General features: G+C 65.9%; 2 protein-coding genes across 2 annotated transcripts; both read right to left on the bottom strand.

The window, feature by feature from the left end:
• Positions 1–2,292: 2,292 nt before the first annotated feature.
• EMIHUDRAFT_450409 (hypothetical protein) lies at positions 2,293–4,563 on the bottom strand (the record flags this gene model as incomplete). The annotated part of the gene is made up of 6 exons (XM_005778225.1): positions 4,472–4,563; positions 4,043–4,399; positions 3,584–3,820; positions 3,325–3,405; positions 2,893–2,994; positions 2,293–2,358 (listed from the first exon to the last, which is right to left on the bottom strand). The coding sequence occupies exons 3-6, from the start codon at positions 3,659–3,661 to the stop codon at positions 2,293–2,295; spliced, it is 327 nt and encodes a 108-aa protein (XP_005778282.1). The 5' UTR covers positions 3,662–3,820; positions 4,043–4,399; positions 4,472–4,563.
• A 1,527-nt stretch (positions 4,564–6,090) lies between these two features.
• On the bottom strand, positions 6,091–9,771 carry EMIHUDRAFT_100764 (hypothetical protein; the record flags this gene model as incomplete). Its single annotated transcript, XM_005778224.1, has 3 exons — positions 6,091–7,607; positions 8,563–8,647; positions 8,974–9,771. 3 exons carry the CDS (start codon positions 9,769–9,771, stop codon positions 6,091–6,093), a joined length of 2,400 nt encoding a protein of 799 aa, XP_005778281.1.
• Positions 9,772–12,893: the final 3,122 nt, after the last annotated feature.

Genomic DNA, 12,893 nt, shown 5'->3' with positions numbered 1-12,893 from the left:
CGACGCTGAGGAGGACGACATCGGGGCCGAAGGCCTGCTTCGCGAGCACGATGAGGACCAGGCAGCGGTCCACGAACTCGTGCAGGACGCCAGCAGGTACACGTACGGTGTCCAGCATATGCTGCACCGGAAGAAGGACGAGGACGGCCGCTGGAAAGCGTGCGAGTCGACCGACCCGCTACGCTCGACGGATTCGGTTGTGCACCGCTGGCAACGCGAGAAAGGATTCCGGCCAGCTGCGGCCGACTTGGCCGAGATCGATTCCACCGCCGCCGTCGAAAGGGCCTGGCAAGAGCAGCGGGCGGCGGAGGCGAACGAGTCGCACCCTAACCGCGTCGCTTCCCAGGGCGTGGCGCCTCGCTTCGCGCGGCGAGCCCGCCGTGCCGGCCGTGCCGTCGCCGCGGCGGTGCGGCCGGGATTTTACCGCCCGAGGCACCGTAGTAGGTGTCGCTTTTCGCGTGGCTGGTGCCGCGCCGACCCAAGGCGTGTGCGGACCTTTTTTAGGCCTCGACGGCGCGGCTCTGCCGCCGCCGCCGCCCCGCCGGCGCCTCGCTTCGCGCGGCGAGCCCGCCGTGCCGGCCGTCCCGTCGCCGCGGCGGTGCGGCCGGGATGTTCCCGCCCGAGGCACCGTAGTAGGTGTCGCTTTTCGCGTGGCTGGTGCCGCGCCAACCCAAGGCGTGTGCGGACCTTTTTTAGGCCTCGGCGGCGCGGCTCTGCCGCCGCCGCCGCCCCGCCGGCGCCTCGCTTCGCGCGGCGAGCCCGCCGTGCCGGCCGTGCCGTCGCCGCGGCGGTGCGGCCGGGATTCACCGCCCGAGGCACCGTAGTAGGTGTCGCTTTTCGCGTGGCTGGTGCCGCGCCGACCCAAGGCGTGTGCGGATTTTCCATAGGTGTCGGCGGCGCGGCTCCGCTGCCGACGCCGCCTCGCCGTGGGCCCCCTCGGCGCGAGGCGTGCGCGGCGCGCCGGGCTCGTCCGGCGCATCACAATTCGTTCGGATTCGCGCGCGCGTGTGTTGCGTCGCTCCCGCGCCGCCCGCGGCAAGACGACGGTTGGCGTGTATCGGCGAGTGAATATCAGAATAGTTGCTCGTCAATAGTGGGTCTTGTGTGCGTTTGAGTACATTGGTTTTTAATCTTACATTTACCCAGGTAGGCTCCCCTCAACTCTCGCCCGTGCTTTGAGTTGTGCCATCTCAAACCAGTTGATGTTGTGCTCCTTATCTCCTCGTGCCCGGCTCCGTGCTCGTTTTTCTCCAGGCGCCTGGGAGGCACTGGACGAGGAGGCAGCACTGGCGGCTTCTTCTGGCGGCTTGAAATGTGCGGCCGCAGCTAGCTTCAGGGCCCCGTATCTATCGTCATTCTCGGCGACGGCGGCGGCGGGGTTGCTCGGGTAGCAATAAACTTGACCGGCTCGTCGCAGCATATCCCAGATATTTCTTGAGCTCTGTGCGCTGAGGTCGCGCCAAAATTCAAGTTTCTTTCTCTCCTCATCCGTCCAGCGGTAGAGCGGGGCATATACTGTCCCTTCCTTCTCTGTCTTCTCCTCCCACCACATGACGACTTGCGCTGACGGGGATCCACGTGTGATGGACGGTGCAAAGCAACCAACCTGTTTGTCGGTGGGGCTGTCCGCCTCGGTACCGCTGCTCTCTAACGGTAAAACGGCGGGCAAGTCTATCCAAGATGCCGGAAAGGCGATCTCGACTTGGGTATAGTTAAGCATCAGCATCCTTGCGCAGTGTGCCGCCTTGGACACGCCGTAGACGCGCAAGTTGCCCGGTTCGCCAATGGTCCCATCGGGCAGCAGGTTGGCGTAGAACTTGGTATCCGAAAATGCTGGCCGTAGGGCAAGTGTCAAGTGGGTCTCTCCATCCGGGGCTTCCACCTGCTTCTTGAGGTGGCGCTGGCTCATGTGATCTTCCCAGCGCTGGGCGACTTGCGCTGCGTCAAACTTCTTGCTCATCTCTTTGATCTCATAGTCGGGTGCGAGACGCTCGGAGGAGCCGGAGATGCAGATGGCGCTGAGCCGGTCCACCACCTCAGTGACGGTCTTCGCGGGCGGCTCGCGAGGGCTTCCATCGGGCGCGACGCCCCGACTTGCCGAATCTTCGTATCGAAAGTGTTGGTGCTCGTCTGTGTCCATAGGTGACACTTCATCGAGGTTCGCGCCGAGGACGTGGAGGCTGCCCGACATGCCGGACGGCCGTGCGCCCGAGCCATGCACGCACGAGGGATCGCCACGACCGCGTCCGCCGCCCCCCCTGCGGTGCACGCGCATATGGCCACCTGACCTGCCTACCGAGGCCGATCGATGCCGACCGTCGTCACTGAAAAGCCGACCGTCGTCATTTGGCCCCCGTCCTTCGTGGGTAGGTGGGTGGATTGGGGGGAAGTGGGAAGGGGGTTCACCAAAATCACAGGACGTACGCATACGGCTTTTTACTCCGCCCTAAAAAAGAAATCAATGTGCACGTTCCCGCGCATGATTTTTTTTGGCTCTGGCCGGCGAGCGGCGACAGTTTCTTCTTTTCCCTATCGAGGGGGTCTCAAGCTCGGAGGAACGAATTTAACGGAGGAGCCGCACATACTGGACTGGCCACTGCGCCGCGGCGCCCGCGCCGCCCGCGGCACACGGTGTAGGCCGGGGGTCCCCGCGCGCCCCCAGAGAAGCGACTGCCGGACACCCCCACACACACACACACACATACACACACACACAAACACACCACAGCAAAACCCAAGTGTGTGCTGAATGACAGTCGAAAGAGCTCACGTCCTCTCGCTTGACGCCGACCACTCCCACCCCTCGTCCTCCGCCCCCTCCTCCTCCTCCCCCAGCCGCGCGCCCTGCTGCTCGTCCGCCCTCCTCCACAGCGCCATTGCAACGTCGTCCACCTTGCCGTCGCGGTGGTACTCCTCCATCAGCGCAGTCACCGCCGCCAGCCCCGCGTCGCCGCCGCCCGCCTGCATCCGCTCAAACAGCCGCGTCACGTCGACCTCGCGCCCGTGCTCCGCGCCTAGAAGGTTCCTAGAAGGTTCCGAGAAGGTTCCTAGAAGGGTCGCCCTCGTGCCCGTGCTCCGCGCAGACGCGCAGCAGCTCGCGGCACGCCGCGCCGCTCCACCGCACGCCGCGCTCCGAGCCCGCCTCGAAAGGGCGGGTTAGCCGCGATGAGCCGCGATTAGCCGCGATTAGCCGCGATTAGCCGAGATTCGCCGAGATTCGCCGAGATTCGCCGAGATTCGCCGAGATGAAGGCGAGCCCGCCTCGAAGTGGCGGATCGCCGCCTTCATCACCGCCCGGCGGCGGCTGCCGGCGGCGGCGTCCACCGTGGCCGTGTGCGCGAGAACGAGCTGCGCGTGCAGCCGGTCTCCAAACGGGAGGTCGTGCTCGGCGGCGAGTCGGCAGACCTGCGCGGCAGAAGGAGGGCAGCGGCAGAGGCAGAGGCAGAGGCAGAGGTGAGAGAGCAGAGCGAGCGACATGGGCAGTACAAGCAGCCTCGGGGAGGAGGAGCAGGCGGCACGGGCAATGGGAGGAGGGGGGAGGGAGCCAGCAGCGGCGGGTGGCGGGGAGCAGGGTCCGCCACACCCTCCCGCTCAGCTCGGCAGCGCGGCCTCGCACGCACGCGCGAAGCAGCGCGTCGAGTGTGCCGCGGTTCGGTCGCATCGGCGCGCAGCACCAACGCTCATATGCCGCGAGCGCGCCGGCGGCATCCGCCGCCTCGGCGTGCACGGCAATCAGACCGTTGACGGCGCCGATGGTCGGACACACACCGGCGCGCGCGGCGAGCTGGAGCACCTCGTGTGCCTCGGCGGCGCGCGCCGCCTGCGGGGTGCTCTGGTCTGTGAGTCTGTGTGTCTGTGTGTCTCTTGTGTCTCTGTGTCTCTGTGTCTTGCCTCTGTGTCGCTTCAGCGCACACCGCCTCTCCATCGCTAGCGGCCTCTTGGACGAGTCTGCGGTGTCCCAGCCGCCGCCGGGCCGTGTGCCGTACCTCTGTGGTGTCCCAGCCGCCGCCGGTGCGTGTGCTCGCCTCTCGAGCTCCCTCGCCTGCACGGCCCGCCGGCGCGGCCCGGCGCCGCAGGAGCGCACCGCCGCCGCGTGGGCGCGGAGAAGGGCGAGGTACGGTTCTGGCCTCGCGGGGACGCCTAGAAGGCTCCTAGAAGGCTCCTAGAAGGCCCCTAGAAGGTTCCTAGAAGAGCCTCGAGGACGGCCCGTCCAACCAAGTAGCAAGGGCATGCCTCCTGAGGAGAGGTGTGTGGAAGAGACGTGTCGACAGGCCCACTCTCGGGTCGGTGGCAGCGAGCGGAGGCGGAGGCGTGTCTCATCGTGTCTCATCGCGTCTCGGCGTGTCTCATGGCGCCGTCGCCCTCCGCGGCGAGCAGCGAGAAGAGCTCGATGGCGCGCCTGTACGAGAAGGCTCGTAGAACGTCCCAAGAAGGTTCCTAGAAGAGCGGCGAGAAGAGGCCGATGGCACGCCGTGGCTCGTCGGCGACGATCAGCGCATCGAGCAAAATAGCGACGGCGGTGGCCGCGTCTCGCGCGTCGCCGCTGCCCCGCCGCGGCAGAGCGCGGCCGCGCTCAAACGCCTGGCGTGCCACTCACGGTGTAATCTCCCCAGATCTCCGCGCATCTCCGCGCATCTTCAGCCTCTCCCCTCTCTCGCCTGAATTGCGCCCTCGACCTCGCCGCCCACAGCGTAGGCGTGGGAGAGCGCGTTGTAGACGATCCGGTCGGGCTGCAGGCCGGCGGCGAGGCTCGCCTCGAAGACCGCGCTCGCCTCCGCCGCGTCGCGTGCCGCGGCGCATCCGCTCAGCATGGTCGTCACCACCGACGGCTCCGCCTCGACGGCGAAGCCTCGGCTGCGCGCCTCCTCCGCCACCGCCCTCAGCCGGGCCACGTCACCGGCGCGCGCGTGCGCGCGGAGCAGTGCGTGGTAGGTCCGCCCGTCGGGCCTCAGCCCGCGTGCGAGCGCCGCCTACGGCAAGCCCGGAGGAGGCTAGCCGGCGCGGCGCGGCGGCGGATGGGGCTGCGGGGTGGTCGGCAGCCTCGTGGGCGGCCGCTGCGACGCGCGGCACGCCCGCGGAGCCAATCATGTGCAAGGCGGCGTTCAGGCAGGCGCGGGCCTCCGGGTGTGCGACCCGCTCGCACCCACCACCACCACCGCTGCTGCTGCGGAGGCCCTTTTCGGATCGAAGATCGACACCCGAGGCGGGCTCGGCCGAGGCAGGGAGGGAGGCGAGGACCGCGCCGACGAGCTTGAGCTGTGTCGAGCCGAGGACCATGGCGCGGGACGACTCGCGGAAGAGGGCGGTCAGCCGGCGGAGCAGCGGCTGCAGTGGCTCACCCTCCTCCTCGATGCGGTGCAGCAGCGCCTCCGCAGCCAGCCAAAGGTCGCCACTGAGCTCAGAGGCTGCACCGTCCGCAGCACTATCGGAGGCGACGGAGACAGAAGAGGAGGCGACGGCGGCGGAGGTGTCGGCAGCGCGAGCCGCGTGCTCGACTGGCAGCGAGGCTGCGATGGCGTGCATCTCCGCCAGAAGCATCTCTGCCTTCTCCACAGAGGGCGGGTGCCACTTGTGCATCGCTCCCCTGCGACGCGGCCGCCTGAAGGCCAGGCCGTCGCAGGCAGCGCGGGTGCTGTGGCTGCGGGGCAGGGTCGACAGCGGGGCCGCACAGCCGAATGCGCGAGCGATCCACCGCGATCGCGGCAGCATGCCTTCGCAGGGAAAAAACCTAGGCACCGCTGCTGCCCACCAAACCGACTCCCAAACGCCGGTGGCACAGTCCGAGCTGACCGTTCTTCACCTCAGATACATACATACCCCGGTAGCTCACCAGTCTCACACACAGGCCGATGTCAGGCATTTGGAAGTCCGATAGAATGATGACGTCCACTCGAGAACCCCGCGGAATCCTCACGTGGAGAGCCCGCACTCCCCGCCTTCCTAGACATACTTTACCTATACGCGGCGGCTCCTCTGCGCCTTGCCTGCAAGCGGCAACCTTTTTTTGAGACAAAAGTACTGTACGGTACTAGCAACTAGGCTCTAGGGTCCCTAGTACGCTAGGACATGCAAGTCACATTTGATATCTGTTCAGAGAGACCCTTGCCGCGTCCCGCCCGCAGTCGCTGTGCGCCTGCGTGCGCTCTTCATCGAGCGAGTCTGCACATCGAACGACCTCGGTTTAGCGCAGCCCATTTGGACGGCGAAGGGCACGTCCAGCGGGCAGGAGTCTATTTGGGGTTTGATGTTGGTGGAGCGGTGGGCGCCGGTGGAGAAGCCCTTGATGGTGCGGTTGGTGTTGCCCGACTTGATCGAGTTGCCGCCGACGCTGTACCACTGCTTCGCCGTCGCAAAATCAGGCACAGCCTCGGCCAGAGCTGCCTCCATCGCCTGCTGGTCGAGGTCGACGCGGCTGTGCGGGACGACGTCGGAGCCAGGGATGTAGCCCGCGATGAGCGGGAACGCGGGCCCGTCGTCGCACGGCGCCGTCATGGCGTGGAGCGGGTCGCCGTCCGCGTCGACGAGGCCGCCCACGTGCTCGCACGTGATGCCGAGGCAGGCGTACGTGCTCTCGAAGGCGGCCTTGACGGCTTGGAAGTCGGGGAGGTCGCCCTGGTCGAACAGGCCGAACTTCATGTCGGCGCTGATGGTCGCGGCGGCGGCGGCGTCGCACTCGTGGACGAGGGGCAGCACGGCCGCCGTGAAGATGGCACCCTCGGCCGCGTTCTTCTGCGACCGCTCCTCGGGCTGCTCGCCGATCTTGTACGCGTAGCGGAGGGAGCCCTGCACGAGCGGCACAGTCATCAGGCTGATGATCTCGTCCACGACGGGGCGGACGCGGTCGCACTGGCCGGTCTGGAGGAGGCGCTCGCCCTCCTGGAACTGCGCCAGCAGGAGGTGGTTGATCTGCGACGTGCCCGACGTCTCGCCCCCGTTCAGGCCGCAGGTGCCGAAGTTCGCGCACCGCTTCTCCGCCAGCCGCCACACGAGCTTGCCGGACGGGCTGCCCGACGCGCCCTCGAGCGAGCCGGCGTAGAAGGCGACGCCCTCGTCCCAGGCGTGCACCGAGCCGCCGTTGAGCGAGAACTCGTTGCAGTTGTCCCCCGTGCAGCTCGTGCAGTCGTCGATCGCGTCCTCGAACTCGCGGATCACGTACATCCACACGTTCATGTACGCCGACCCCTTCTTGGCCGCCTCGATCCGAGCCGCGGGGCCGAGCGACGCGAAGTTGTTCGGACCGTGCCGCCCGCTGGCGAAGGCCATGTCGGCGCCGTCGAGGGCGGCGCTCACCAGCCTGTCCGCGTAGTCGAAGTCTCCGTAGTAGCCGTAGAAAGCCTCGTAGGTCTTGTACGGGCAGCCCGGGCAGTTGTCGTACATCTTGCCCTGGGCGCCGGTGGAGAAGCCCTTGATGGTGCGGTTGGTGTTGCCCGACTTGATCGAGTTGCCGCCGACGCTGTACCACTGCTTCGCCGTCGCAAAATCAGGCACAGCCTCGGCCAGAGCTGCCTCCATCGCCTGCTGGTCGAGGTCGACGCGGCTGTGCGGGACGACGTCGGAGCCGGGGATGTAGCCCGCGATCAGATCGAAATGGTCGCCGTCGTGCTCGCCTGCAACCAGCACGAGCCCGGCCAATGCCAGGATGTGCGCCCACATTGTCCTCGCGTGACAGGAGCCCCCCCGAGCGGTTGGTGCAGCTTCGGCACCTTTGCGCAACCTTTGCACGCGGAGGCACCCCTGCGGTACCTTCCGCCGTGTTTGCCCGTCGGTGTTTCGTGAAACGTTTCTGGCAACGTTTCTGTGGCGAACGGCGTGCATATCCTCTCTCGAGGTTCTCGAGGTGGATATCCTTTGGCCGCGTTGGGTAGCGAGGATTGGTGTAACCCGAGCCACGGAGGCGTGTTTTCTGACGGCCGACCGTCAGTGCACGGAGTTGCCCCTTCTCCGACTGCCCCGGCTAGTTCCCGAGGTCGTCGGGTGTGACCCCTGCGTCCCCCGAGACCTAGCGCGGGTGGGTTGGAGGGGGGCTCGCTGCATATCCGCGGCAAATGGCGTACAGCATCGGCACGGCGTTCGGGACTACTCGCAGAATGTGGGTAAACCATAGTACCGTATACGGTACTATGAACAGAGACCCATAAAAGTCGCCGCGGCAGTCCACGCCGAGCCGGCCTGCTGCCGGCTTGCACGGCAGCCTTTTCCTCTCGACCAGCCTCAACTTCCGTACAGTCAACATTTTGTCGCTGCGTGCTCGTGGCGAGCTGTGGCGGCGGTCGAAGTTGGCCCAGATTCGACGACGAGCGCCGGACGATAGTACCGCCTCTGTTCGCCCTGTGCATGTCAGACCAGGCTGCAGCAGGGCACTACCATCGTGCTGCCCTGCTGCAGCCTGACCCTGCCCACTGTGCACAGCCGCCAGAGCACCACCACCGCCCGGCATCGTGTCACGGCGAGCTCCTTCTGCGCCCGCTCGCGAGGCTCTCGCGCTGGCACACTTTGGCCATCTGCTGCTCGCGTTCGGCGAGCTCTTCTCCGCAATCCTGCCACGGTGCCGCCACCACACACCTTCTGGCCGGCCTGAGCCGCGCGGACTCGCCGGCGGGGGCAACGTGTCGACCTCTCTCTCTGGTGCACCACGGGCCGCGACGGCCTGCGAGCAGCTGGCGCGAGGAGGCAGTGTGCCGGCACAGTCGAGCCGCAGCATCGGGTTCTTGATGCTTGTGGGGTCGAGTTTGACCTTATGTGGCATAATATGCAACAATAAGGCTATGCTCTCACCCAGCCTTTTGAGATATGATCCCTCAAAGTCGAATTATGGTTTACTGGTGACCACATAGAGCCGTAGTACCGTGGTACCGTCGTGTCTTGTTCGCGTTTCGTCCGACGAATACTTTAAAGTCTCGACAATCACTAAGCTGCTTATGTGGCACCGCAGAGGCTCCCTTGGGGATGCCTGAGGCCACCCCAACCACTCACCAAGCCTTGGAGCCAGTGGGCCGGCTCCAGCGGCGTCGGCACCGTGTCCACCTCGTTGGTGGACTGCGCCTCGCGGATCGCCGCGCGCGTCTTGGTCGTGCACTCTTGCGCAAACTCGTTGGTCTGCGAGAAGATCGGCACGCGGCCGTCCTCGCCGCCGCCCTCGCCGCCGCCGGCGCCGGTGGCGTCCTCGCCGCCCTCGCCGCCCCCGCCGCCCCCGCCGGCCGTGGTCGGCTTGGTGCGCGCACCTGGGGCCAGGTGCACGCTCAGCGTCTCGAAAGTCGGGTCCGCCGCCGGCCGCATCATCGGCGGCAGGTTGGCGAGGCCGCGCGAGAGCAGCGAGAGCATCTCCTCGTCCATGTTCTCGACGACGTTGACCACGACCTTGAACTTGCCCTCCATCATGAGGGTCATGGTCGACATGTCCCCGTCGTACGCCTGCCCGAGCGCCGCCTGCAGCGCACCAACCTTGCCCGGTGTGGGCACGGTCACGGTGCGCGTGCCTCCACCCTGCTCCACCACGGTGACCTCGACCGAGCCTGGCGGCACGTCGTCAATCTGGATCGTAAAGTCGCCGAGCTCTCCCAGAGTCACCTCATTGTTGGTCAAACCCTTGAAGAACTCGGCATACGGCATCGAGCAATCCCCAAACACGAAAGCCGTGTTCTCCTCCGTGGTAACGATCTCGCTGGGCAGCTTCTCGGCAATCACTGAGCCTACATCGCGCACAAGCCGGTCGCCGTCGATGTCGAATACGTGCGAGACGCCCTTAGGCAGACGCAGCTCGACGGTAGGCATGGAGACAGACAACTGGCAAACTCGCTCCCGGTCTCGTTGTTCCCGCCCGGACGAATAAAAATCCCGTGGTACCTTCGGAAGTTATAAAAGCTACTAGTACGTACACTGAAAAAGCCGCGACGGGGCAGAACCCTCCCGGAAAAAGAAGTCAGACGCGCCCGTCGAAAATCGTCAGGCGCACGTCACCGTCGGCGGTCGTGCATGCGAAGCACCACGCGAACGCCTGCTCTACACCCGTCTCATCTCCTCCGTGCGTGGGGCCGCCGATTATCAGGATCGCGCAAGCCGGCACCGTCCAAGGCAAAGGGGCTGTACCGCTTCCTCGGCGGATTCTATACATTTCTCGTGATCTCCTCAGAGGCCTTCCGGTTCGGCAGCCTCCACGAGACGCAAGGTGCATACAATATGAGTGGTGCCACCGCGGATGCCGCCACCGCCGGGTCCTCGTCCTCGAGTGCAGAGGCGCGTGCTGGGGCCTCGCCTTCGAATGCAGTGCCGCCTACGACCGGCATCGCATGCACGGGCTGGCGTCAACCCGGCTCCGAGGGCAAAGAGTGGTTTGAGACGCTTCAGGGCTCGGAGCATTGGCACCGGCTCTACGATCTGGGAACGGGCGGCACCTTTGGCCCGAGAGACGTGTACGAGGCGCTCGTCAAGCCGGCATTCCCAGCACAGTACCAACCGAGCTACGACGCGTACGTGCAGGCTCAAGAAGGACATCTTCCCGGGCTGCAGCTTATGGCAGAGGCGATGCAGACGCAGCATGGCGCGCTCTATATTGGGCAGCAGAGCTGTGTCCGATCCCTTGCGTGCAGTCCAAGTAGCGGCCAGGCCCATCTCGGTGGCATGTGCTTTGGGTGCGCCGCTCTCGAATTCAACCGGTCCTTTGTCAGGCGCGTTGAGAGTGCGCGTTGCCCCCCAACGGATGAAGGACACAAGATTCAGCTCATGACACGAGACGAGATGGCGGGGCGGTTGGAGGAGCGAGCAAGGGCTGCTCACAATGCTACGCGGCACGAGGCGCGTGCAGTACTGACTCTTGAGGATGCCAAGTGCCGCTATGAGGAGCGTGCACGGATGGCTTTGGGGGAGGCGACGGGCATGATGCGAGACTTGCAGCAGGCTGCAGCTGAGGCACAGCAGAGAGAAGAGGAGCTGCAGGGCAAAGTAGCTGCAGCGCTGGCGGCACAGGAGCTCGCCGAGGCATCCACCTCTCAGCGACAGTCAGAGCTGCACGCAATGGCACTTGCGTGCGCGGCCGTGCAGGAGCAGCTGCAGGAGGAGCGGGAGGGGCGCCTTCAGGCAGAGCAGTCAAAGAAGCAGACCCTCGATAAGGCTGCCACGGAGCGGCAGCGCCTGGAGAGAGCTGCCCTCACGGCTGCCAGCCGGCACGAGGCAGAGGTGGCTGCACTGCAGGCTCGCCGCGCTCACGACCTCGCAGTGCTCGAGCGACAGAACGTCGAGGCCATGACGGCGCTCTCGCGCCGCCTGGGAGAGCAGTCGTCACAGCTCGAAAGAGCCCACGCGGAGCAGCTGACGGCACTGATCTTTGTAAATCAGAGTCAGAGGGACGAGGAGACTGCCCGGCTCGGGGCTACTATGCGGGAGGCGATGCAAGCGCAACAGGTCCAAGTAGCAGAGCTCCAGGCAGAGCAGGTGCCGGCCTCCCGCTTGCCCCCCCCTTCTCCACCCTCACCGCCAAAAAGGAGCTGCGAGGAGTCTGGGAGGAGTCTGGTGGCGTTAGGACCCTCGCCGCCATCCCCCTCCCCGCCGCTACCCTCGCCGCCACCGCTGAGCCCGCCGCCTCCCTCGCCGTCCCCACCCTCGCCGCCGCCACTCTCGTCGCCGCCACTCTCGCCACCCTCACCGCCGCCACCCTTGCCGCCGCCACCGCCGCCACCCTCGCCTCCGCCACCCTCGCCGCCACCCTCGCTGCCACTAATCTCCTCGCTGCCCTCACATTGCTGTCCTCTCACCCGGGCCGCCGCCCTCGCCCCTACAGCACCCTCCCACCCCACGCAGGAGGCCGCCCTCGCAAAGCTGCGCAAGGAGCACGCGGCGCAGCTGGCAGCATCTGAGGCCAGTGCTCTCGCCAAGCGCGATGCGGAGCGCGCCGTGGAGGCGGCCAGGCTTGCCTCGCTGCCGCCCATGATCCAAAATCTCATCCAGGCGTCCAAGCTCGGCCGTCTAGATGAGAGCGCTCCCACTGTCCAGCTGCTGCATGACATCTCCGTGTGCCTGAAGAATGGCACGTCCCGTGGCCGTATTTTGAGCCCGGCGAGCAAGGTCTTCTACGGCATGCTCCTCAACAACGGCTCGGCGTGGGCTCACAAGTTTGTGTCGGGCGTCCTATTTGGGCCGGACCTGCGCACGAGCCAGAAGGCGCGGGCGGCGTTTGACACGATGGTGCTGGAGGATGGCCTCAAGAAGGAGAGCCTAACAGGGCTTTTTAAACACCTCAAAAACTACGCGCCTCTGCAGACCGTGCCTGGCATCATTAGCGAGGACGCCACCACTGGGCTGCGCCGCATCGACGCCGAGATGCTCGACAAGATGGAGCAGAACACGGACGCGGACACGTGGAAGGCGGGCGTCAAGCTCTGGGGCTTTGATGGTACGAACTCGTCGAACACGAGGAGCATCTACTCGGTCGAGGATCTGCGAGTGCTCATCGAGGAGAAGACGGCGCTGGCGGGCTACGTCTATGTCTACACGTGGGTGCCCGTGTTGCCGGGTGCCCCCTGGTTTCCGTTTGCCATCATCGCTACCGACAACAGGTTTGACAACGAGTGGGTCTTTGCACGCTGGAGGCTGATGCACACGGCGTGCAGTGAGCTTGAGCTCCCCCTCGCGGGCCACATTTCCGATGGTGACGCACGGCTGCGCAAGTGTGACTTCCGTGTCAACTACGAGGCGAATCACACCAAAGATCCTCGGGAATGGGTGACGGCCGTGCACAAGCTAGACCACCCCTTGCTCTTCTTGAGCTTGGCGGAGACCACAGAGGGCCTCGTCATCTACGGCCACCAGGACTACATGCACTTGGCGTGGCGCTTGCGCGTGCAGCTACTGAGCCCAGCGAGAATCTGGGACTTTGGCGGCTACCACACCCCGCAAGGCAT

The sequence above is a fragment of the Emiliania huxleyi genome (genome assembly GCF_000372725.1).
Source record: "Emiliania huxleyi CCMP1516 unplaced genomic scaffold EMIHUscaffold_25, whole genome shotgun sequence".
Taxonomy (NCBI): Eukaryota; Haptophyta; order Isochrysidales; family Noelaerhabdaceae; genus Emiliania; species Emiliania huxleyi.
This window is presented reverse-complemented; position numbering and strand designations above follow the sequence as displayed.